This window comes from Haplochromis burtoni, unplaced genomic scaffold (assembly GCF_018398535.1).
Source record: "Haplochromis burtoni strain Fernald_Lab_line unplaced genomic scaffold, NCSU_Asbu1 Contig_61, whole genome shotgun sequence".
Lineage (NCBI taxonomy): Eukaryota > Metazoa > Chordata > Actinopteri > Cichliformes > Cichlidae > Haplochromis > Haplochromis burtoni.
Window position 1 is genome coordinate 1,772,366 of NW_024582422.1, and position 27,175 is coordinate 1,799,540.

The following is a 27,175-nucleotide window of genomic DNA, read 5'->3' on the forward strand; positions in this document are numbered from 1 at the left end:
GAGAGAGTTTTTGACTTTAATAAAGACATGTTTAATTCTAGCCCTGCCTCTACCCTTTGTGCCTGTTAAGTTTCTTTGCTACAAACACACAGAAACCATTGAAATTGAGTGGAAAAATTGTCTGACAGGTATATAAATGATGAAAATCAGTCAGCATGAGCCTGGCAGGAAGCTGGATGATGGACTGATATGAGGTGGAGAGACAGTGGTATGACATTATATTTATGTCAAGACTCACATGCTTGAAGAAAAATGTAATGGGTGCAGATATTCATTGGCACTTATGTAATAACATTTTTCGTGCTCGTTTTACCCTCATGGACTCTGTTTTTAACAGTTTGGTCAGAAACATAAACAGCCTGCTGGAGGTCATTTTGAAGGATCTCAGAGTGTAACTTCTGTTCCTCTTTGCACAAAGGTCCAAGTACCAATCCTGCAGCTGGGTAAATGCCCTTCTACCACCCTGTCAGCTCTCCTAGTGTGTCCGGTATGTCCTATAGGCATCGTACAGGCATTTACACTAGGACAGCCTTAAGAGTGAATCCATCGCACTGGCTGAATAACTGGATAGTTGGTAAAGTACGTCAGTGGGTCATCCCCCTCATCTCCAGATTCTGATTCCAGTACAGAGGGCATGTGAGTGGGCTTCGGATGTTGCTCATTTAGAACTTTACAGAAAGCATTTCCTTCCTTTTAAAAGTTTCACTTCACGTTCCTGAACTTGGTGTCCCAGATGATTTTCTTCATGTGAAGCTCTGTGATAAGGTAACGGAAGCCTGTAATGTTTTCCTTGCTAACATTATAGGTTTGAGAATCTTTTTGAAAGTGAAAATAATCAGATATTATCAAAATTATCAGATAACAGATAGGTTAACCTTAAAAATGTGTCTGTGTGTGTGTGTGTGTGTGTGTGTGTGTGTGTGTGTGTGTGTGTGTGTGTGTGTATTAGCAGTACTGAGTCCAGTTCTAATGTAGCCTTCAGTATCTAATGTTGAAATTGCAGTGTGCATGGACTGAGACATGTTGTGTTAAAATCACAAAAAAATCTGTGTATGAATTTTTGAATAGTTCAGGCTTGTAAATCATATGATACAAATTTGTGACCTCTATAGTTAATGTGCATCATCAAGCTATGTTCGGTGTATGTTTCCTTTTGATGAAATATCTCTGGAAACAAAAATTAAAGGTTCACAAAACAAACTAAAACAACAGGTTGCTTTTCTTTTGTTAGTTGAGTTTTAGTGAGTGAAAAGTCATTTTTCTTATTAAGAAGAGAATCTGAGGCAGAGATCTGAGGTCATGTGTTTGTTTGTTTCTGTTTTTAACTGAACATTAATTGAATAAAACTTCCAGTCACAGTGAATCTGTGTGTCAGTGAAAGCATCGCGTGTGCTTCATGGCGCCATCTAGTGGACTGATAGTAGAAGTAGAGCAGCTGATGGCAGCTTCCTCTGCCTCACACTGCTGTCTGACTGCATTCAGCTGACACTGCTGGTTTTCTGGTTCATCTCAGTGTTTGGACAACATACAATGCAGAGGGAGAATTTCAGTTGATGTGCACACGAATGATTTGTGTTTCCTCTGCAGGTGAAGGTAGAAAGTGTGTGTGAGCTGATGTGGATGTGAATTCAGCAGCATGGATCAGTGTGAGGACAGAGAGGAGGGAGTCCCTCCCTCTAAAACCACTCTGTGTGGGGAACATGAGAGCCAGACCACAGCTCAGAGGTGAGATAACCATCTCTAACTGTCCACGACTCTTCTCCATGTCACAGCTCAGCACTCACATCACTGCTCCATCATTATTCACAGGAACCAACCTGGACCTGAACCCAGCTGTGTGTCCTTAAAGAGTGACTGGTCAAAGAGTATTGGTGCTGATTTTAAAGGACAATGCTCTGCTGTGGAAAGGTAATCTGTATATCTATATCTGTATATATGTTTATTTTTTTCAGTAAACTTTCAAAAAGGGTTAATGCCAGATCAGCTTTTCACGTATCTATAATCAAATGTAGTATGAAGTCTTGAGTGAGGGTTTTTTTTTTCCAGAAACATGGCATGGGAAGCATGTGAAAGCTTTATGATGTATGAGGTATTTGTCAATAAACCAAACTGAGCTGAAGTCTTCAAACAGCTCTAGACTCTGTTGGTGGTTCTCAATGGCATCATCAGGACAACTAAACCTTTACTACCACAATGATATGACTCAGTGCTCATTTCCACACATCACTTCATGGACCTTTGACTCAAGTCTCTGTGTGGGCAGATTTAATGTGAGCTGTCCTTATCACATTTTTTTAAATACATAAAGTGTGTATTTTCTTACCTGGTTCATCTTCTAAAAGTGTCAACACAAGAACTAGAGAAGAAATAGACATCAAGCCCCAAAGCAGCCTCACATTTTGACATGATAGCAAGATAAACAGGATACTTATGTGTCATCAAGGCCCAAGCACTGGCATTGCAAAGGTCACACTGCATGTGCTCCGTTTATTAGTAGTATTTTTAGTATTTCTTCACGTCACTATGCAGGCTGCAAGTAGAGGTAACATGGGCCGCGAAATAGGGACACAGGCATTAGAGCCTCTTAATGCGCATTTTGTTTAGGTTTCCACCAGGGTGGAATTACCAAAAATAGAGAGAGCATAGCCTAATATATGAAACAGGAAAAGACCGCCGTGTAATCCATTTATTTCAACAAAGTAACGGTAACTGTAACCGAATACAATTACTCATATTTTGTATTTTAAATACGTAACGGCGGTGCATGTATTCCGTTACTCCCCAACACTGGCCAATACTGATCGATAGTTAGAGTGCTAGGAATATTTAGGGGAGGTTGTCACAAGTTGATCACAACCACCCCAATAGTGGTCTAAATAAATTAATGATGAAAGTTAAAACTTTTCATTGCTCTGGTGGCATAATGACTCCCTAATGAAACAGGAAGTTTTTGTTAAGAAGTTAAGAAAGCTTTAAAAAATCACAACTTAAAACCTCTGTCATGATGAAGCTTTTGTGATAATTGGTCCTAATGGTGGAGATGCTAAATTGGGTTTACAGCACCACCTACAGAATCTCAATGAGGCATCTACGAAACTGTTTCATCTGCATATATGAAATTTGATAGCCTGATGTAATAGCTCAAGAAAAAAAACCCTTTTTGATCAGTACTCTAAACTAGTGCAGTCAAAATTAACGCATTAACGCAGATTAAGCTGTCATCACGATTAACGCGATAAAAAAATTTAATGCTATTAACGCATCTGGAGTGCAGAATGCCTCAAAATCCCTGAAATTTTTCTGTCAATGCATTTCAGACAGTTTGCCCGCGTAGAGTTACCTTTGTACATGTGCAAATGGGCAGTTGATCTGGTAGTGACGGGCAGCTGAACCAATCAACTCAATATGGAAGATGATAAACACACACTGGCCCTCTCGATGGGAAATTTGAGTATTAAAAAAATAACCAGACGGAAGAGTCGACCATCATAAAGTATTATGCACATAGTGCTGGAAGGAATTATCTTTTCACCGAAGCACTTCCAGCTTAAAATATCCCATTGACGCAAAGCATATCTTAGCTGGGGATGGTGCTTTTTTTGCTCATGGAAAATGAAATGCAATTAATATAGATTAAAAATGAATGAGATTTAATTGTGATTAATCAAAATTAATCCACTGTAACCCTGTGATAAATCTGATTAAAAACTGTGATTGTTTGAGAGCACTAATATATATTATATATTAGTGTATACTATTACTATATAGTTGTATTTCACAGGAGAGCAACTGTGCTAAAAGACAGAAGAAAACTGTTTAAATTCTCTTTGAATTGCAGCATGCATTCTTTGTGTTTATTCTCCATTTACTTCTTTATATTGCATAAATGTCAGTTACAAGCTTAAATATAAAGTTGAAAAAGTGTAATTGCAGCCAGGCTATTGATCAAGTAATTGTGATTAATCGCAATTAATTACAGAAAATTGTGAGATTAATTAGTTAATTTTAATTAGTTAATCTATTCACAGCTATTCTAAACATAACAGGAAGTCAGTCATTTTCAATCTAAGATGCAAGTTTTGGTTCAATTTTTGCCATTTTCTGGTCTTGTATTTATCAAACTTCTCCTCGAAATTGGAATGAATAAACAAGCCTAATCTAAAGGCTTTGGTGATGCTAAATTGTAAAGCTTTTGAGTTTTCAAAGAATCCGTCCACAACGGATTGTCAAACTTTGATCATTTGCCAGGGGAGATTAAACTGTCATATTTTAAATGTACTTTGTCCAGTCTATCCCAAATTTAACATATAAGATGGTATTCTGAGTCCAGAGACATCTACAAGCCAATATCAGCTAATGCTTAATGTTACTTCCAGGCACTGGGAAATCAATATTAACTGATAAAATCACATATGAAATTTTGGATCCAGACAATACACAGCAAAATAAGATGTAGTTGGTTTTCTTATACACAATCTAATGGGCACAGTCAGTTTCATCGCTTCTTGTAGTTTTAATTTATTCCTGTTTTTTTTGTGGAGAGCCATAACATGAGCCAAGTCTTCATGATTTCTCCACAGGGTGAACAAGGAGAGCTCAGAGGTTTCCACTGATCAGTCTGGCCAGCAGCATCACCACATAAAACTTAACTCAATATTTATGGTCAGTACATGTGCAAAAACTATTTTTGCTATTTTCTATTTTGTTCACAGTGATCTCTATGCTGCACCTTTTAGACTAGTGTAAGGACAGTGTGTCTAACATTGATCCAATTTTTGGCTCCGGGATTTCAGTATGATCAGGTGAATCATAGAGTATTCTGTTCCAGCTACTGGAGGAAAACATTATCACTTTTGTGAAGAATGAGCTGAAGACGATCCAAAGAGTTCTGGTTCCAGACTACATGGAACCATTTGAGCGTCAGAAGAAGGATGAGAACGTGTTTGGAGTGAATGAACAGCAGAGAAGCAGAGAACCCTTCCTAAAGATCGCACTACACTTCCTGAGGACAATGAAGCAGGAAGAGCTGGCTGACCAACTGCAGAGCAGTAAGAGTATTTCTCTAAAGATCTTATCTGCTGGAAAAATTAGAAATTTTCTAATAGTTCAAGAGAATAATTCCCTAGTGTAGTGTTTTATACATTTACTTAGCAAGTGAAAGGTTGCAGGTTGGATTCTGGAAGCTGAAGACACAAATGAAGCTTGTGCATAAGTTCAGTAATGACACATCTGTCTACTACCCAGGTGTTTGATGGCTAGTATATTCATCACTTCCTCTTTGCTGTACAATAACTTAAGTTATTTCTTATGTGTTTTCAGAAATGTCTGCTCCAATTTGTACACATGATCTTAAAACTTTGCTGAAGAAGAAGTTCCAGTGTGTATTTGAGGGGATCGCTAAAGCAGGAAACCCAACCCGTCTAAATCAGATCTACACAGAGCTCTACATCACAGAGGGAGGGACTACAGAGGTCAATGATGAACATGAGGTCAGACAGATTGAAACAGCATCCAGGAAACCAGACAGACCAGAAAGAACAATCAAACATGGAGAATTCTTTAATGCCTCAAGTGGAAGAGATCAAACAAACAGAATAGTGCTGACAAAGGGAGTGGCTGGCATTGGGAAAACAATTTTAACTCAGAAAATCATTCTGGACTGGACTGAAGACAAAGCGAACCAGGACATCCAGTTTATATTTCCATTCACTTTCAGAGAGCTGAATGTGTTGAAAGATAAAAAATTCAGCTTGGTGGAACTTGTTCATCACTTTCTAACCACAACTAAAGACTCAGGAATCTGCAGATTTGAAGACTTCCAGGTTATGTTCATTCTTGATGGTCTGGATGAGTGTCGACTTCCTCTGGATTTCAACAACAATATGATTCTGACTGATGTTGCAGTGTCCACATCTGTGGATGTCCTGCTCACAAATCTCATCAGAGGGAACCTGCTTCCCTCTGCTCATCTCTGGATAACAACACGACCTGCAGCAGCCAATCAGATCCCTCCTCAGTGTGTTGACATGGTGACAGAGATCAGAGGGTTCACTGACCCACAGAAGGAGGAGTACTTCAGGAAGAGATTCAGAGATGAGAAGCAGGGAAGCAGGATCATCTCTCACATCAAGACATCACGAAGCCTCCACATCATGTGCCACATCCCAGTCTTCTGCTGGATCACTGCTACAGTTCTGGAGGAAATGTTGAGAACCACAGAGGTGAGAAAGCTACCGAACACCCTGACTGAGATGTACATCCACTTCCTGGTGGTTCAGGCCAAAGTGAAGAAGGTCAAGTATGATGAAGGAGCTGAGACAGATCCACACTGGAGTCCAGAGAGCAGGAAGATGGTTGAGTCTCTGGGAAAACTGGCTTTTCATCAGCTGCAGAAAGGAAACCTGATCTTCTATGAATCAGACCTGACAGAGTGTGGCATCAATATCAGAGCAGCCTCAGTGTACTCAGGAGTGTTCACACAGATCTTTAAAGAGGAGAGAGGACTGTACCAGGACAAGGTGTTCTGCTTTGTTCATCTGAGTGTTCAGGAGTTTCTGGCTGCTCTTCATGTCAGTCTGACCTTCATCAACTCTGATGTCAATTTGCTGGAAGAAGCACAAACAATCTCCAGTAGGTCTGATAAAACACATTTCTACCAGAGTGCTGTGGATAAGGCCTTAGAGAGTCCAAATGGACACCTGGACTTGTTCCTCCGATTCCTTGTGGGTCTTTCAATGCCGACCAATCAGACCCTCCTACGAGGCCTGCTGACAACGACCGAAAGAAGTTCACAGACCAATCAGACTCTACTAGCATCCCTGCTTACACGGCTGAGAAGTAGTTCACAGTTCAACCAGAAAACATATATCAAGAAAAAACTCAATGAGAATCTATCTACAGAGAAAAGCATCAACCTGTTCCACTGTCTTAATGAACTGAATGATCGTTCTCTAGTGGAGGAAATCAAACAGTCCCTGAGTTCAGGAAGTATCTCCACTGATAAACTGTCTCCTGCTCAGTGGTCAGCTCTGGTTTTCATCTTACTGTCATCCAAAAAAGATCTGGATGTGTTTGACCTGAAGAAATACTCTGATTCAGAGGAGGCTCTTCTGCAGCTGCTGCCAGTGGTCAAAGCCTCCAAAAACGCTCTGTAAGTTATCATGAAATCATCAATTATTTTTAAACACATGCCTGTCTTTAACAGGTTAAGGCCCATCTCTTAATAGTACCATATCACCCCATTAGAGCTCTTTGCTCTCAGACTGCAGGCTTACTTGTGTAAAAAGTGTTTAAAAGTAAAATGGGAGGCAGAGCCTTTAGATTTCAGGCCCCTCTTCTGTGGAACCAGCTAACAGTTTGGAAGTAGAAATAGTTCACTATCTCTATTTCTAAGATTAGGTTTAAGACTTTCCTTTTTGACAAAGGATATAATTAGGGCTGGATCACGTGACCCTGAGTCCTCCCTTAGTTACACTGCAATAGGTCTAGGCTGGCAGGGGATTCCCATGATGCACTGAGTGTTTCTCCTTCTTTCAACCCTTTTCACGTACCATGTGTTTATACACCACTCTGCATTTAATAATTTGTTATTGTCAATCTCTAGCTGGTTCTCCCTGAGGTTTCTTCCTGTTAAAAGGGATTTTTTCCTTTTAAAAAAAAACATAGAAAAGAGGAAGTTTTTCCTTACCACTCTCGTTAAATTGAGCATTTTAACGAGAAAGCATCAGACAGTCATATGATTGTTGGGGTTTTCTCTGTTTTATCCGTGTTATTGTAGGGTCTTCGCCTTATAATATAAAAGTAGCAATTGCTGTTGTGATTTGCTGTTATATAAATAAAGCTGAATTGAACTGCAATGACTTGGTCTGTTTTATTATTGTTGTCTCTTCAGGCTCAGTAGCTGCAATCTGTCACATAGAAGCTGTGAAGCTCTATCCTCTTCTCTAAAATTAGAAGACTGTGGACTGAGATCTCTAGACATGGGTAACAATAAACTGCAGGATTCAGGATTGAAGCTGCTGTTGGCTGGATTGGAAATTCCATACTGTAAACTGGAAACACTCAGGTCAGATCATATTTGTCAGATCTATGTGCCTATCAGCCAAATGTTTGAATTTCCCTTCCATAAATAATAATTTCGATTTTACAATGGCATATTTAGATTCACATATTTTGTTTTTTACATGTGCATGCAAGAGGGATGATAATGTCCATAGATTATGTATTTTCAAGAATTCAGGTAAGACGGTTTATGTTTGTTTTCTTTTTCATTACTCTCCAATCAGATTGAGCAACTGTAACCTCTCAAAGAGAAGCTGTGAAATTCTGTCCTCAGTTCTCAGCGCTTCATACTCTATTCTGAGAGAGCTGGACCTGAGTGACAATGATCTTAAGGACTCTGGAATGACCATATTGTCTTCTGGACTGGATAATCCACACTGTAAACTGGAAACACTCAGGTCAGCGATTTTAAAATGTACAACTTCTCATCGTTACCCTGTCCTCCAGGTACAGCCCCCTCCTCTCTTTCTCTCTCTTCCTTATTGCTCTAACTTTTCTCTACCCTGCCTGTGTGAGTGTGAATATGAGTGGTATCAACCAATGTTTTTCAGTGGCAGGCATGTTTCCTGGAGTCCTCTGGCAGACACTTTTCTCCTATCTACAGATTAGCTCCGTACTTAAACTGTTTAGACTACTCTGAATCAACTGGAACCAACTCTAAGCCAGCCGAACCCACTCTTACCAACTCCTGTTGGATTGTTCTCTGGATTCAATTCCCCCGAGTTCAGTCAGTCTACTTCTTGAGGATAGGAAGAGAGACTGAAGAGCTGTTCTGGTTTGTAGCTTGTCCCTTGCACACTGAGAAGTGTCCTAAATATTCTGGAAACTGCCTTCTCACCAAATCAAACTGACCTCTTTTATCTAAGTACCATTTGCTTTCAGACCTACTAAATGAACTAGTTAATACTGATCAGTTCTCTGGCTCATAGCAACTCACTGCTCGAGTACAGCACAATCCAGGTCAGTTAAGTAGCAGAGGGGGTTGTTAATCAATTTCAGCTGCTTTGCTATAAATGAGCTTAACAAATTGGAACCTACAAAGTGTGCATGAGAAGCCCGATTGGTATTTGTAGATTGGGCAAGTTCTCCCTATGCAAGTGTAAAATGCATGAAAGGGGTCTGTAGAAATGACAGAGAACATTATGCATGTAACATCATTCAGCATGATCATTTTGGTGGTGTGTCAGTGATATCTCACTGAGGGATGCAAGGACCTCTACAAGCAAGACACCATGACTTGCACTGGGTATCAGAATGAACCCACTTGGACCCACTGTCAGACACTACACTAGGTTCTCTTGGTGTATGGTCTAAATCCAATAAACCACCTCTGGGAAATTATGTTTTGGTCCTCCGACGTCACTAGGTTACACCTCAAACTGACCAGGAGCTCAGTGACACCCTTGTCCAGATCTGGGAGGAGATCCCCCTGAACAAATATCTAAAACCTGATATTGTCAGACATGCTCTCAAACGCACACTACAGAGTACCATTTTGAGTTACTGCAATGAAATTTCAACAAAATGGACTAGCATGTTGCTTTTTTTTAGTAGATTTTTGGGGTTTTCTTGGAATTCAGTTTTCCTTAGATTGATCATTTTCGTGACCATCAAATGATCTGGCTCTTGGTGGCGTTAGATTTTAGATCAAAGCGACTTTGTTTCTCCTAACAGTGCCATATAAAGAATACACTTTGTATTTAGCTGCCATGCTGTTTTCTAACAGTATCTGTCACATGTTGTTTTTTTCAGGCTGACAGGATGCCTGATCACAAAATATGGTTGTACCTCTCTGGTATCAGCTGTGAAGGCCAACCACTCCCATCTGAGAGAGCTTGACTTGACTTACAATCATCCAGAAGAGGCAGGAGTAAAACTATTAGAGCAGCTAAGACTGGAAATTCTCAGGTAGGGAGAGGCCTCTTGATTCATTTAATCAGTAATAAAATATACCAAAATGTCAGGTTGAAATGATTACTTATGATTACCTATGCAATATCTAAACTTATTTGACTAGGTTATATATTTTTTTAAAAGTAATAAAAGCAAAAAAAAAAAAACATAACGGTCTGATTGAAGATACTTACATGACAACCACAGGAAGGGACTTTAGACACATTTTCTTTAAATGTGTCAAAATGTTTGACTGTTCCAAAGGAGAAAATGAACCTCAGTTTGATTTAAATGAACTAAATAATGCACTTTAAAAATTTAAAATAAAAACTTAACAATATGTGTATGAGAGCAATCTAATGTCCATGTGTGCATGCTGAAAGAGACAGTGCTGGTCTGACCCCCCTCCTCCTTTCAGGGTGGAGCCTGCTGGAGTCCGATGGTTGAGACCAGGTCTGAGGAAGTGTAAGTGTGTTTTTAATGTGATTCATGAAAACAAAGCGGCACACATTCAACCATGTTCAAACTCTCACATGACATCTCTAATGTCAGGAGTCATCATCAAAGTGTCAATGAACACATGACAGATCAATAACTGCAGCTGGATGTGTTTGTTCTCGCCGTCAGATTCCTGTCAACTCGAAATCGACACAAACACAGTGCACACAAACCTCAAACTGTCTGAAGACAACAGGAAGGTGACACGTGTGGTGGAAGGTCAGCCATATCCTGATCATCCTGACAGATTTGATTATTGGCCTCAGCTACTGTGCAGAGATGGTCTGACTGGTCGTTGTTACTGGGAGGTTGAGTGTAGAGGAGGAGTTAACATATCAGTAAGTTACAGAGCAATCAACAGGAGAGGAGACAGAGAACACTGTGTGTTTGGAGAGAATGATCAGTCCTGGAGTCTGAGCTGTTCAGATGATGGTTGTTATTTTGTCTGGCACAATAATAAAAAAACATCCATCTCCTCCTCCTCCTCCTCCTCTGTCTCTAACAGAGTAGCAGTGTATGTGGACTGTCCTGCTGGCACTCTGTCCTTCTACAGAGTCTCCTCTGACACTCTGATCCACCTCCACACCTTCAACACCACATTCACTGAACCTCTTTATCCTGGATTTACAGTCTTGTTTCCTACTTCCTCAGTGAATTTGTGTACAGTTTAGGATGAGGTAGGGGTATTCAATTCAAATTAAACATCCAGCAAGAGAAAATACAGAAAGAAAAGTCCAGAATATCATAAAATTCCACATTCATTATAATTTAGTGCAATATATTTTAATGTAGCACAACAGTTAGATCAAAGTCTGTGTATAGTTAATAACTGGCTGTCAAGTAAAAGAAATACAGTACAATTCAACAGGATTTAATTTTCACAATGACCTGGAGGGTACTCCACCGATAAAAGATTAATAAACTGCTCTTTCCTTTCCTTGTAAACATCTTCCCCTTCAGTCCTTTAAAGATGGAAGCTACGATTATTCCAGGACCTACATGTTTTTGTTCTGTCTTTTTCCACTCAAAGCTTCACAGTAAATATCAGTATGTTGTATTTCTCTGAAACAGAGGTGACCAACTGTGATATCAAGGAGGAATCACTGAGCTGCAGTGCCTTAAATGATGAATTAACCCTTGTGTGGTGTTCGTATTTTTGTTACTCAGCCAGTGTTCATGGGTCTGGTGGACCCGCTAGAGTTTTGGCTTTCCAAATTAACACTATCAAACAATTTTATGTTAAATTACTCAACAGATGTTTACTTCATCCCAATTACAAGACATATGAACAGCAAACATGGTTAATTTTTTCCCTTTACCTTTGTTAGATCACATTTATGAATTAATGTGCTTCTCGTTTTTCTTTTATATAAAATGTTATAAATAAATCAGTTATAATCAAGTGGAGTGAGTGGAAAGACACAACACATTTACACTGAAAAAATAATTAATTGTTTAATTTTTCTTTTGAAAAACACTGAACACGGGTCTCACAGACCCGAACACCATACAAGGGTTAACAAACTGTTAAAAAACATTTTCACATTATTTTGTTTCTCTGGACTTTAGTTTTGTTTTATCATGAGCCTGTTCAGTGTCCAAATAAAAAACGAAGTCTTAAATGTTTCATTACAGTGAAAGTTTTTTGTTTTATGAAGCTCCAACAAAACTAATATCTCATTTAATTTTGAAGGAGAACCCTAATGCTAAATATATTCATGCACCGTTAACCTTGGACTTATTTTGAGTAAATATCACATACAAACCTGTAAGTCGAACTCTTTCGGTCTGTGTTTGCATAACACTTCGAGCTGTTCATGTTTTACATGTTTTCATTTTTTTATTTACTGATTTATGGATTTTCTTTCACTGATTAGATGTTTTTAATCTCTTCTTGTTCGCTTACTTGTGAAGACAACATTACACCATCTCTGAAGGAACTTTGTTTACATGTTCCCATTTTGTCAGGGAGCTTTCTTTGTGTTATTAAAACTAAACAAATAAATAAATGAACAAACTACATGATGTTGCTTTAGTCATTCTTTCATGGGTGTTTAAATTATCAAATTATTTTATATTAATATTGTGTTATAATTGTACTGATGGCTCATCAACAACACTGACACCAACAGCCTCATATTTATGAGGTTGAAATGGACCATCCACTGCCCTCCACTGGTCATTGTCAGTAACTACAACTCAAATACAATATACTGTCTTTATGACACATTTACTGCAGTGTTTCAACACTAGTGTTCTTCAGTGGGGTAATGTTGCAGTACGTAAACGCAGATATTAAACTGATAGAAATACTGACGTCAGCAGGGAAAAACTGTGTTTATTTTCTTCGTGTGGTCACAGAGACGAACTGCAGGTAAAAATATCACAGTCAGACACCAAAACATAAAGAATAAAAAAACATGGCAAATTTTTTGTCAAATGGCAAACATCATGTATCCTGTCACACCACAATTTAAATAGAACATTTCTGGAGGATGTGTTCAGTATAAACAATAACAGTACAGAAATGCAGATTTCTGTAAAACCTCAAACATTTCAAACTGATCAGTTCCTGATTTTCCTCTTTCACAATTTCTCCCTAAGCTCCTCACTGTGTTTTCTTTCTTTGTAAAGTTTCACTTCACTTTCCTGGACTTGCTGTCAGATGATCCTCTCCATGTGAAGCTCCATGTGATGGTAATAGTTGTTCTTCTTGTTAACACCAGCTTTGTTCAGATTAATTCCAGCAGAAACAAAAGAAATCTGCCACTCCATACATCACGCTGACTGACTCACAGCTGGACCCGAGAAGGAGGCAACCTTTAAGCAGCTCGACTGACATCTTGTGTGAGTTTAAAGAGAATGATTCACATTTCCATCAAAATGTTCGAGGCAGTTTTTGCTCTATTTAGAAATGTCTGGTCTGCTTCTATGACTTAACATCTACTCAATTCCTGTTCTTCACTGTTCTCTTAAAGTATTTATGCCTTTTTTTGAATATTTCTCTTTTTGTGCTTTGACAATTTTTACTTCAACCAGTTACAAAAGTACGACTTATTTATTTATGTGCTCCAATATTCTGAAATCTTGCTATTATGATGGCATTAGAAGTTCATAGTTTTTGGTCCAAAACAAAGCCAAAAAAACTAAAAGTTAAAGCTGTTGCACAATAAAAACATGTCAGAACAATGACGCTTTTACAGGGGGAAAACAAAAGTGGAAGACACTTTAACCCTTCCATACTGCTCGTGATAATTCGACCTGTTTTGGCTGCAGAAAAATGTCTTTGTCCAAACCTGATTCAAAAACAAACAAAATGAAAATATTCTAAAATGTTATGCTGTCACCACAATGGTGTGTTTAGGGGGTCTTTAAACTCTACATGCCATGTCTGTGTGCATTTTATTCTTTTATGAGACAATGTTAACAGATCTCCAGAGGTCCCTTAACACTTTCACTCATATTGTTGGTGTTTGCACCACTGCTGATCTTTGAAAGATCATGGGGAAATCTCCAAACAGTGGAATAGTAAAACAGAGTAGGAGTGATCACATGCAGTGCACATGAGGAGCAGAGTTCATGCAAAAGTCACATGGTGCCTTGAGAGTGTCTTGACACAGACACGAGATCTGAAACAGGATGACATGGTGGTGCTCTGTGGTAAAGCACTCAGTGTTTGTGGACTGATTAGAAAAGCTGCCTCACAGCAACGAGGTCTGTGGTTTATTCTGTCTGGGACCTTTCTGGGTTTAGGTTGCATGTTTGAATCTCTCCAGCATACATGTCAGGTTAACTGGCTATTCTAAAAAATTTTCCTTGAAGTGACGGAGATAAAGTGTTGCAAGAATGTCTGGATAAAGTGGGACTTGTACCTAGTAGTGCTTTGAGTGTTCATTAAGACTAGAAAAGTGCTGTAGGTGCATTACATGCCTGTCTGTTGGTTCTTTTGCTTTGCTCCTCCAAGCACAAATAATGCAAGAAAGCAAACTTATGCTGCAGTTTTATTGAGTTTGCAATAAGCAAGTTTTGTGTTCTAAATTATGTTAATGTTGAATTAATATTGACACTAATGGATGTTAAATATGAGGATTTCTTGTGATAGAGAAGGAAGGACAGTATAATTAAATTACTGTGGGTGTTGTGTAAATGCTAAGAAAATGTCTTCTCTGCTCTCTGAAATGTTACTTAAGAATAACTCATCAACTGACTAATCCCAGATGGGCTAATTATACATCCTAAATAGATCTGTACTTCAAAATTGTTGTGGGCACTTATTACAAGGAAATTCTTGGCAGAAGCCACTGATGACATTAAATATGAGAAGTATTAAGTGTTAAGTTGGTCTCACAAGTCGTATAGACATCTTACAGCTGTACTGAGGATCCAGATCACATGACTAAAAACTGACTGAACTTCGAATACAGTGCATGTCTGTGCACACTTGACTTTATTTCAAACATACTCCAAAGTAATGACCTGTATCTGTCTACAACTGAATCTGTGCTCTTCTATATGCAACTTCAGTAGAATAATTAGCAATTTAAGCCACCGACACAAAGCAGTCAAACCCATGAAAATAAATACAACGCTCATCAGCTTCTCCTAACAGATAAGAAAATACTGTCCCTGTTGGAACTGCAGAAAAACATTCTAACAAAAACACAAGGAAAGGGGATGTTTTCAACACCAACCAACTACCAATTGTCTTACACTTGAAAGTTTAGAAATGAAAATAAAAAATTTATCAAGTGTCAAATGTACAGGTAAAAATGACCATTGAGCTGAGAAGAAAGAAGAGAATAACCTTTCTACTATGTGGGTTTACAAGTTTGGACCTGCTTAGTCTAAAGGTCCTGACGTCCTGTACATGTTTAGATTTTTTTTTTAAGTACTTTCTGTATTTAGCTTTAAAACTTTCTCAAAGGAGAAGAATTACTAACAGGAAATTAAATTCTAGTATATTGAATAAACAGACATGTGAACAGTTAACAAAAGACATTACAGGAAGGAAATAAATAAGGTCCTGGACACAGTCTTTTTTTTTTTTTTTTTTTAATTCATTTCACTGTACTGTACTTAGGAAACTTAGAGAGTCTTAACCTCCTAAGACCCGAACTCTTCCATGGCATGCATTTTTTAATTTCTCTTTGATATTTGGGCTGATTGGGACCTCATGAATGTAAAAACAAAGAATCACCAGATTATTTTTTTTTTACCTGATTTTTGTTTCTAAGAAAAATGAGAGCCACATATGAAGACAGTCATTTTAAATTTTGATAAAACCGAGGCAGTATAATGTCCTCATAAGTGGATATCAGGCCCTTGTGGAGCAAAATTGAGTATTTTGGTCTAGACAACCCAAAAAGTGATGTCCACATATGTGGACGCCAGGTCCTAGGAGGTTAAATTGTGTAAATCGGATAAAAATCTGCTCAGAGTGCTGTTGGTGGCTTCTAAAAGCCAATCGTTGTTTTAGTGAAGATACTACTACAAATGAGTGGACTGATTTGATATACATTATATTTGTTATGGAAAGAATAACTTTTAGACTGAAGTCACAGGTGCTCTTTTTTAAAGAACATTGGTCGAAATGGTTGAACTACATACAAAATGGAAGGCCTGATTTTGTATAATCTTGTTGTTTGTTTTTGTTTTTCCCAATGTTGTTCTGTTATTAAATTGTAGTCTTATATTCCCTGTATAAAAAAGAAAACCAATAAAACATAAATGAAAAAACTACCTTATACAACAAACTAACATTGCAGAAAAAATAATTAATTATTCCAAAATATATGTTTAATTCAAAAAGTATGACGCAAATAATAGTAATCCAACCCAAAAAATGCAATTACTCAGTGGTTCCCAAACTTTTTTTGCTAGGCTCCCCTTTGTTTTTCAAGAAAAATGTTCGCACCCCCCCACAGCACGCGCACACGCACGCACAAACACATCCTCCAACCACACACACCCATGTTTTGCTCGTTTGGGGTTTATTTCACACCACAAACATTTAGTAAACAATTAAGCAAATACAAGTAATCTTCAATAAATTACAATAAATTACAGGTAGTAAGAAAATAAACTACTAACTCTTTAACGCTAGGTCCGCACCTACACGGGTATTTTTGAAAACGCAGCTGTTTCGTCCACACATAAACGGCGTTTCGAATCACCGAAAACGGAAATTTTTTAAAACTCCTTTTTTGCGTTTACGTGTGGACGAGGAATACAGAGTTCGTCACGCAACATCAATGAATGAATGGATGAATTGCAGAATGGCAGATAGAGACAAAATACCGTTAATCTGACTATCTGCAGGTTTTACATGCTTACATATACGCATGCAGTTACTGTCCCTCTATTTACAAAGGCAGAGGCGTCACGGTGTGATTATTTTATGTGTAGTTGTTTTTTTCCTGTGTAATAATATTCAACATTGCTATAAATACATTTTTCAGAAATGCCTCTCTGTGCAAAATGGGTTTAAAAACATAAACAGCTGTGGGATACTGTTTGTCCAGGATTTGAACCGGGGGAACAAATCATGGCCGGATCAGTCTGATATTATTTGTATCCCACTGTAACTTTACTGTATAAAGAGCTAACATCTCCAAAATGTCAGGAGTAGTTAGTCATTACAAGAAGTGTTTGTGAACTAAAAATCAAGAATGTGGGATACTGTTTGTCCGTGATTTCAACAGCCCAGTGCTGCTCCCAACAAAGGAAAGACCAATTCTGCAGGGGAGACCTACCTCGGCACTTGTGCAGGTGAAACCAAAGGGAAGATCTGCTTCACCATATTTTCTAGTCTTTGGCTTAGAATGAAGTTGGTTTGAAAACATATTCAGCTATGCTTCATCTCCTGCTTTGAGTTTGTGTGGGAGCCCCGTGCTAGCAGTGTCCAAGCGTTGTTTGGCTTGTTTGGCTCTGCGCCCCCTCTAGGGGCGGGCCCCACACTTTGGGAAGGTCTGCAATAACTGATGACTATGCAGTACTTAACATCCTGAATCATTCAAAACTCCTGTTAAACCTGTTTGAAGAAGAAAACTAAACTCTGTCACATGATGTTCCCCCGTGTCTCCATCTGTTTCTGTGATTCGAGCCGTGTTTGAACAACTTTAATTGAATATTAATGGACTGAAAACAAATCACATCTGCAAATGTGTTAGTGAATGCATTGTGTGTGTTTCATGCCTCCATCTAGAGGACTGATAGTAGAAGTAGAGCCGCTGATGGCAGCTTAATCTGCCTCACACTGCTGTCTGACTGCACTCAGCTGAGACTGAGATGAAGCAGAAAAGAAGCAGCTGATATTTGGACAGCACACATGATGGAAAGGATTTCAGTTGATGTGCACATGAATGATTTGTGTTTCCTCTGCAGGTGAAGGTAGAAAGTGTGTGTGAGCTGATGTGGATGTGAATTCAGCAGCATGGATCAGTGTGAGGACAGAGAGGAGGGAGTCCCTCCATCTAAAACCACTCTGTGTGGGGAACATGAGAGCCAGACCAAAGCTCAGAGGTGAGATGACCATCTCTAACTGTCCACGACTCTTCTCCATGTCACAGCTCAGCACTCACACCACTGCTCCATCATTATTCACAGGAACCAACCTGGACCTGAACCCAGCTGTCCATCCTTAAAGAGCGACCGGTCCAAGGGTCTCATTACAAAATTTAAACAAAGACAGTCAAATGATAAAATGTAATTAATATAACTATCAAAATTGTTTTATCATCCATTCATGTGCAGTGACATTTTTAATGAAGAAGTTTTAATATTTCTTCAGAATCCATCAGAAAATCAAATGTGGACCTGAACCAACCTGTTCATCTTTAATGAGCAACAGCTCAAAGGATTTTGAGGTTCATTTTAACGGACAACGTTCTCCTGCAGTGAGGTAATCTGTCTGTCTAAATGTAACTTATGCATCCAGCACACTATTTTTCCCGTCTACAACACTGTGCAAAAGTTTGAACGCCACTCCTCATTTCTTAATATATGTTATTTCTACAGACTCTTTGTACAGGGTTAATTTTCACCTGATCTTTTTCCTTTTAGTTTGTTAATTTAGTTAAAAACTGACCTATAAATGACTTAAGCATAAAAAAGGCATCTAAGAGTGAACCCGTGTTTTGTCTACAAATAGCAGACAGTTTAGTAGAAAAAAAAAGTCTGTGGCAAAATCATGTCATTTATTTCCATTTCTTTTGTCAAATCTGTAGTAAATGCACCAACTGATAACACAGTTTGACAGACATAAATATTACTTTTGCACCAACAAGGTGTTCATTTGTCTCTTTTAATTCTATTATGTTGTACTTTTTCAACATGTTCAAAATAAAGATTCAATCAAATCAAATCAAGGTGATTCCCAAGAAAACTTTGAGCTGAAAACTCAGCATATCTCAGCATTTAGTTAATCCTTAATCAAGGAAATTAGACACCTGGAGGAGAAATGCAGCAGTGAAAGAGTAGGAGTGGGACTCCGGTTTGACCAGTGGGTGTCACCTTTGTCTTTTGGTTCAAACACTGTGCATCCATGATGATTTCCTGAGCACTTTTTGATGTCTTTTTGGGAAGTTTGTCTTTAGGGAGGATTATTGTTATATCCATCCATCCATTTTCTTCAGTTACCTGGGGGTAGGTCATGAAGGTAATAGCCTAAGTTGAGAAACCTAGACATCACACTGCCCAGCCACCTCCTCCAGTTTATCAGGAATTATATCTCTCATCCAGCTAAGAGAGATAATCTCTGTAGCGTGTCCTGGGTCTACCTCAGGACCTCCTCCCTGTAGGACTTGGCTGGATCCCTACAACACCTCTAGTAGGCCCACCACCCACAGGAGGTGTCATAGAGGTCTGGTGCAATGTATAGCGGGCAGAGGCCCTGGCAAAACCCATCGCCAGGACTGATAGCCGGTGGTTGTTATATCTTATTCAGTGTTGGGAAGGTTACTTTTAAAATGTATTCCACAACAGATTACAGGCAGGCACTATTTTTGGCTGCAGTGTGTATTATTATTGTACATGCCTCCATCTCCCATTTCTGGCCTGTGACAGCACATACTTTTCGATGCTCCTTTTTCTCCCTCCCTCACGCTCACAGACACATAATGGGTATGGCAGTCCATTCTCGCTGCAGCACAGACTACACTGCCCATGAGGCCACATTCTTTAGGGCTATGCCTGTAACACTCTGCCTATTGCCTTCATATTAAATAATTTTTGAATAATAATTTTTAAAAATATTTCTTCACCTCATTATGGACCGCAAGATTGAGACACAGGCATTAGAGACTGTTAATGTGTGTTTTGTTTGGGTTTCCACTGGCGTGGAATTACCGAAAACTTAGAGAGGGCATAGCATAAGATATGAAACAGGAAAAGACGTGTAATCTATTTATTTCAACAAAGTAACTGTATTCTGAATATCACCTTTTTAACCGGTAAATGTAATGGAATACAGTTACTCATATTTTGCATTTTAAATATGTAACACCGGTGTTCTGAGAAACAGTCCTACTTTGGCAAATTGTCCTACCCGTATTATAATTTGCCGGCGACTTCTGACTAATCTAACCTCTAATCCTAACCATAAACCTAACCATAACCATAAGAAATATTCACAATGGGTTAAAAAAAATTATGTAAATTAGGGGTTTGTGTTATGCCCATACACAGCGTTTGCACAGAAACAACAGGTAGGATGGTTTGTGAGGTAGGATAGATTCCCAGAACACCGGTACATGTATTCCGTTCCTCCCCAACATTGATCTTATAGTAGCGAAAACAAAAACCATGTACCATTTGTAGAAAAAACAATCTCTCTATTGCCTAAAATAAGTTTCCTGGAGAAACAGAACCAAATGATGCACAGTGACTAACAAATTTAGTGGACCACCACCCAATGTAAGTGTTTTTGCCACAGCTGCCCTAAATTGATGATGGTTTTATGGTTCTATAAAGTTCTTTTATCAAAATATTTTTCATGCTAAAATATAGTTGTTCTTGTCAACCATGAATTTTGAAATTTACTGTTTAGCAAAAAAGCAGAAAAAAAACTTAAAAACAAAAAGATAGTAAAAAAAAAAATGTACAAATTATTTTATTAGTTATTGACTTGCATTCCCGGTCAGAAAAAAAATGTTTTATTTTTATTCCATGTTGCGTTTGATTAACTTCTGACTTCACAAAAAACTGTGCTAAAAATATTTTTGAAAAAGCTAATAAATATGGAGAGATTATGTAAACAGATTTTTCATGATTCCTCCACAGTGTGGGCCAGGAGTTCCTGGAGGTTCCCCGTGGTCAGTCTGCCCAGCAGCATAAAATACAGTTGAAATCCATATTTGTGGTCTGTACATGTACAACAACTCCTTTTACATTTGTTCTATTCAAAACCATCTGCATGTTACACATTGTAGGCCAGTGAATTGTCTTAGTGTCAGAGACAAAGGAATATCCTTGATCATGCTGCTTGAACTAAGACTTACAAATTTAAGTAACACAATGACAACATTTAACAATTTGACTCCAACAATTGAAGTACTGATTAAGTTTCTTAGGAGTGAAATCAACACCACGTGAAATGTACTTAAATATAAAAGTAAAGTAGGTCTCAAGGGATTTTTTTAACCAACCAAACTGGACTTCATGTCATAATGAAACAATACAAGCGAATACCATAGGATATAACATAACTTCCCTCAAATGTCTTAAATCTAAAGCAAAGAGCCTGTAAGGAGTTGAAAGTTCAGATATTTGTCTTCAAATCTGAGAAGAAATATATAATATATATATTATAATATATATAATATATATAACAAAACACATACTTCCCACCTCTGCTTTTGTTACAGTTGCTAGAAGACAGCATTTTGACATTTGTGAAGAATGAGCTGAATAAGATCCTATGGGTTCTTGGTGCACATGACCTTGAATGTTTAGAGGGTCAGAGGGACATTGTGGACATGTTGGAGGGTGATGATGAAGAGCAGAGGAGGAGCATCACAGAGGCATTTGTAAAGATCACGCTTCACTTCTTGAAGAGAATGAAGCAGGATGAGCTGGCTGAGCATCTTCAAAGCAGTAAGGCGATATCTCTAAACTGCAGGATAATTATATTATTTATTATCTCAGTGTATGAGACAGTATGTATTCAAACATGTATTCTTTAAGGGGAATGAAATGAATGAAACTGACCAACAAATATCCACAATTTCACCATTTTGAGTGATGAAATGTGATTTTGATTGAATTAAATTCAGTTCAGTTTTATTTACACAGTGTCAAATCACAACTAAAGTCACCTGAAGGCACTTTATATAGTAAGGTAAAAACCCTACAATAATACAGATAAACCACCAACAGTCAGGACCCCCCGCCCAATGAGCAAGCACTTGGTAACAAGGGAAGGAAAAAGATCAGTTCTAACAGGAAGAAACCTTTGGTAGAACTAGGCTCAGAGAAAGAAAGCCATTTTCCACGACTGCTTAGGGGTGAGGGGAAAAAGACGGCACAAAAGACAAGCTGTGCAACGGGGCCAGGCATTAATAAAGACTAATGATTAAATGCAGAGGGAGGTATGACAACATAGTGAAAGGTGAGTGAAGAAAAAACGCCAGTGGGTTTATCGCAGCATAACTAAGAGAGGATTCAGGGTCACCTGATCCAGCCCTAACTATATGCTTTATAAACCTAATCTTAAAAGTAGAGAATTCAATAGTGTCTGTCTCCCAAATCCAAACTGGGAGTTTGTTCCACAGAAGAGGGGTCTGAAAGCCCAAGGCTCTGCCTCCTAAAAGATAAAAAGTTATAAGACGTTTTATCTAACATTTCAAATAAATTAATACTGATTTATGTAACTTATTTACTGTGTCTTTTCAGACATGTTTGCTCCAGTTTGTCAACATAATCTTAAATCTCAACTGAAGAAGAAGTTCCAGTGTGTATTTGAGGGGATCGCTAAAGCAGGAAACCCAACCCTTCTAAATCAGATCTACACAGAGCTCCACATGACAGAGGGAGGGACTGCAGAGCTCAATGATGAACATGAAGTCAGGCAGATTGAAACAGCATCCAGGAAATCAGACAGACCAGAAACAACAATCAGACAAGAAGACATCTTTAAAGCCTCACCTGGAAGAGATGAACCAATCAGAACAGTGTTGACAAAGGGAGTGGCTGGCATTGGGAAAACAATCTTAACACAGAAGTTTATTCTGGACTGGGCTGAAGACAAAACCAACCAGGACATCCAGTTCATTTTTCCATTCAGTTTCAGGGAGCTGAACGTGTTGAAAGATGAAAAGATGAGCTTGGTGGAACTCGTTCATCACTTCTTCACTGAAACCAAAGAAGCAGGAATCTGCAACTTTGAAGACTTCCAGGTTATGTTCATCTTTGATGGTCTGGATGAGTGTCGACCTTCTCTGGACTTCCACAAAACTAAAAACCTAACTGACCCTACAGAGTCCACCTCTGTGGATGTGTTACTGACGAATCTAATCAGAGGGAACCTGCTTCCCTCCTCTCGTCTCTGGATAACCACGCGACCTGCAGCAGCCAATCAGATTCTTCCTAGGTATGTTGACATGGTGACAGAGGTGAGGGGGTTCACTGACCCACAGAAGGAGGAATACTTTAGGAAGAGATTCAGAGATGAGGAGCAGGCCAGCAGGATCATCTCTCACATAAAGACATCAAGAAGCCTCCACATCATGTGTCACATCCCAGTCTTCTGCTGGATCACTGCTACAGTTCTGGAGGATGTCCTGAAAACCATAGAGGGAGGAGAGCTGCCCAAGACCCTGACTGAGATGTACATCCACTTCTTGGTGGTTCAGGCCAAAGTGAAGAAGGTCAAGTATGATGGAGGAACTGAAACAGATCCACACTGGAATAAAAAGAGTAGGAAGATGGTTGAGTCTCTGGGAAGACTTTCTTTTGAGCAGCTGCAGAAAGGAAACCTGATCTTCTATGAATCAGACCTGACAGAATGTGGTATTGATATCAGAGCAGCCTCAGTGTACTCAGGAGTGTTTACACAGATCTTTAAAGAGGAGAGAGGACTGTACCAGGACAATGTGTTCTGCTTTGTCCATTTAAGTGTTCAGGAGTTTCTGGCTGCTCTTCATGTCCACCTGACATTTATTAACTCTGGAGTTAATCTGCTGGATGATCGAAATACAATCTCCAAGTGGTCTAAATTATTTAATAAACCTAAACTACAGTTTCTCCACCAGAGTGCTGTGGATAAGGCATTGCAGAGTTCAAACGGACACCTGGACTTATTTCTTCGTTTCCTGCTGGGTTTTTCTCTACAGACAAATCAGAGTCTCCTACGTGGTCTGCTGACACAGACAGGAAGCTGCTCACAGACAAATCAGGAAACAGTTCAGTACATCAAGACGAAGCTCAGTGAGAATCTGTCTGCAGAGAAAAGCATTAGCCTGTTCCACTGTCTGAATGAACTGAATGACCATTCTCTAGTGGAGGAGATTCAACAGTCTCTGAGTTCAGGAAGTCTCTCTACAGATAAACTGTCTCCTGCTCAATGGTCAGCTCTGGTCTTTATCTTACTGTCATCAGAAAAAGATCTGGATGTGTTTGACCTGAAGAAATACTCTGCTTCAGAGGAAGCTCTTCTGAGGCTGCTGCCTGTGGTCAAGGCTTCCAACAAAGTTCTGTAAGTATACTGAAAGTTGTATATATCATTTATCATACACTGATATCTTTCAAGAAAAACATTAATCTCTTTCCACTTGGTTATTTGTCATTCTAGACTAAGTGACTGTAGTCTGTCAGAAAGAAGTTGTGAAACTCTGTCCTCCATGCTCAGTTCCCAGCCCTCTAGTCTGAGAGTATTGGACCTGAGTAACAATAACCTGACTGATGTTGGAATAAAGCTTCTATCTGCTGCACTGGAGAGTTCACTCGGTACACTGGAAACTCTCAGGTCAGATAAAGTTAAATAAATAATAAATAAAAAATCTTCCACATGCATTAATTTATATTAAATATTTCTCTGAATCTGTTTAAAATATTTACATTAAAATTCCAGCAAGTCCTGAAATGAGATTAAATATTGCTAAATCTAGTCGTGACCCCAAATTGTTTGTTTTAATACCAGTATTACTTGTGTACTTGTTCTTTTTTTTTCAGACTAAATGTCTGTAACCTCTCAGAGAAAAGCTGTGAAGTTCTCTCATCAGTCCTGACTTCGCAGTCTTCTAGTCTGAGAGAGCTAGACCTAAGTGACAATGACCTGAAAGACTCTGGAGTGAAGCTACTATTGACTGGACTGGAAAGTCCAGACTGTAAAATGGAAACACTCAGGTTGGATTATGTTCTTTGTAGTTTGATGTATGATCTGTTTGCCTGAATTTGTGAACTTATGAATTAAAGCTATTCCATATAGAATTGTTTTTTCACAGTTTAGATTCACATAGTGCCTTTTTGCAGTGAAAATAAATAAGTTTTTTTGTGTTTTTATTTAGAAAAGAACAACAATAATTCACTATGTATAGATATTTTATATAGAAAATATTGGACCTCAAGAGTTCAGACCAGATATTTTAACATTTTATTTTTCTGTCCATTATTGTCTTCGCAGACTGAGTAGCTGTAACCTCTCAAAGAGAAGCTGTGAAACTCTGTCCTCAGTTCTCAGCTCCCAATCCTGTACTCTGAAAGAGCTGGATCTGAGTAACAACAACCTGGAGGACTCTGGAGTGAAGATGCTTAAGAATCCAAATTGTACAATTGTCAGGTCAGAAAAAGTGTTGTTAAGTAATTTTTTTAAATAACCAGTAACAATTGTAGCTAATAAAGAGAAGTTATAATAAAAAAAAAATTAAAAAAAACTTACACTGAAAATTACCAAAAGAAAACCACAAATAGTGAAGGATTGTAGGTGACATTTTAGAAGAAAATAGCCTAGGTAGCCTGAGGCTAGAGAGAAGACAATGACAGTCCATAAGGTGGATCAGTGCTGGGGGACTTTTCCAGAGACAGAATGTGGAACCACTACTGGAGGAGAAACCCTGCTGTAGTCAAAGTAGAGAAGAAGGACCTCTTCAGAGGTCGTCCAAAGAGTAGCAGAAGAAAAAAAAGCAGAGAGGTCGAGAGAATTGCCAGCTAAGGTCTACCACAGTAATGAATTTCCAGACCTAAGTTTCCTCTTTGCAAGGAGGAGGGGAGTGCTAGTCAAAGAAGACAACTTTCAAAATAAAACAGGAAGTCAAATACTAGGAAAAGCTTGCATATAATAAAAAATAACATAAAATAACATAAGCACTTATACTAAATAAGCTCTAACCACAATATAAATCGAATCAAAATACATGAATTAACTAAAACAATAATTAAGCCAAAAAAACATTAAATAAAAAATAATAATTTTCTTAAAACGAAAACCTCTAAAAACTCTTGATCAAAGCTCCAGGATCATGACAACAAGTCTAACACCACATAGTATAGTATAGGGCATATCACCAGGGATGAACATAGGGGGTTACCTGAGGAAGCTGGTCAGGATGCTTGAAACCGATATATATACATATATATATATATATTATATATATATATATATATATAATATTATATATATATATATTATATATATATATATATAATATATAATATATATATATATATATATAATTTATTGATATATATATCTCAGCATTGATACATAAATTCATAACGCATGCAGGTAAAAATGACAGATGAGAAAATATAAATGTACCACAAATGTGATAGAGAACAAAGCAGTCAGGGGTCAACATAAACAATGAAAAAGTCTCTTATACAGGAACATTAAAACTGAAGCATATTGTCCCATTTTGAATGAGTCAAAATGTTTGACTGTTCCTTTATCAGTGTCTAACAGTATTTGTATGAGAGCGATGTAATGTCCATGTGTGCATGCTGAAAGAGACTGTGCTGGTCTGACCCCCCTCCTCCTTTCAGGGTGGAGCCTGCTGGAGTCCGATGGTTGAGACCAGGTCTGAGGAAGTGTAAGTGTGTTTTTAATGTGATTCATGAAAACAAAGCAGCACACATTCAACCATCTTCAAACTGTCACATCACTCATTCACATCTCTGATGTCAGGAGTCATCATCAAAGTGTCAATCAATGAACAGATGATGGATCAATAACTGCAGCTGGATTGTGTTTGTTCTCTCCATCAGTTCCCTGTCAACTCACAAGGTCGATTTGCACAAGAACACAGTTACACAGAGAACTTAAATATCTGATAACAATAGAAGGTGACACATGTGGAAGAGGATCAGACATATCAACTGACTCATCTCCTTGACAGTATTTGATTCGGCTGGCCTTCAGGCTGCTGTGTAAGAGATGGTCTGACTGGATCACCATTGTGTCACTTGTGGATGGTTGATGGTAGTCTATTGAAGTGAATAATCATGAATAAGCGTTTGAACAGAATGAAATCCCTTTGACCAAGAAGGAATAAGAGCAAGAACATTATATTTCGACTGTTATTCTTGTGGAATGGGAATGAACAATCCTCGGATCCTGAGCCTGCTCTTCTGCATCGATGGTTCCTACCGTTATGCTTCTGGCACAATACGAGAAAACTCTAACTTTCTTTGTCATCCAATTGCTCCATCCGTCCTACCTGTGTTTCATAACAAGCAGAGTGATACGTGGTATTGACTGTCCATGACAGCTGGGCACGTCTTTCCCTTGCTA

The 27,175-nt window shown here is 38.4% G+C and overlaps 3 protein-coding genes across 6 annotated transcripts in view; all 3 read left to right on the plus strand.

Moving 5' to 3' along the window:
• The window catches only part of LOC102295442 (protein NLRC3), a 115,600-nt gene that overhangs the window by 87,637 nt on the left and 788 nt on the right, over positions 1-27,175 (plus strand). The gene's annotated exons all lie outside the window — the stretch shown is intronic.
• LOC102295126 (NLR family CARD domain-containing protein 3) lies at positions 305-26,569 on the plus strand. Of its 4 annotated transcripts, none has more exons than XM_042221154.1 (11): positions 305-765; positions 17,836-17,973; positions 18,058-18,156; positions 18,242-18,352; positions 20,731-20,809; positions 21,315-21,543; positions 22,342-24,142; positions 24,239-24,412; positions 24,619-24,792; positions 25,070-25,225; positions 26,428-26,569. In XM_042221154.1, exons 2-11 carry the CDS (start codon positions 17,885-17,887, stop codon positions 26,561-26,563), a joined length of 3,048 nt encoding a protein of 1,015 aa, XP_042077088.1. In that variant the 5' UTR covers positions 305-765; positions 17,836-17,884; the 3' UTR covers positions 26,564-26,569. The 4 variants fall into 4 exon arrangements, with proteins under 4 accessions (XP_042077088.1, XP_042077090.1, XP_042077087.1 ...); XM_042221153.1 differs by lacking the exon at positions 305-765 and adding an exon at positions 13,097-13,299; XM_042221156.1 differs by lacking the exons at positions 305-765; positions 17,836-17,973 and adding an exon at positions 1,683-1,725.
• On the plus strand, positions 1,879-11,673 carry LOC102307835 (protein NLRC3). The gene is made up of 9 exons (XM_042221152.1): positions 1,879-1,908; positions 4,581-4,662; positions 4,829-5,048; positions 5,320-7,150; positions 7,892-8,065; positions 8,286-8,459; positions 9,814-9,969; positions 10,373-10,419; positions 10,582-11,673. Exons 2-9 carry the CDS (start codon positions 4,660-4,662, stop codon positions 11,121-11,123), a joined length of 3,147 nt encoding a protein of 1,048 aa, XP_042077086.1. The 5' UTR covers positions 1,879-1,908; positions 4,581-4,659; the 3' UTR covers positions 11,124-11,673.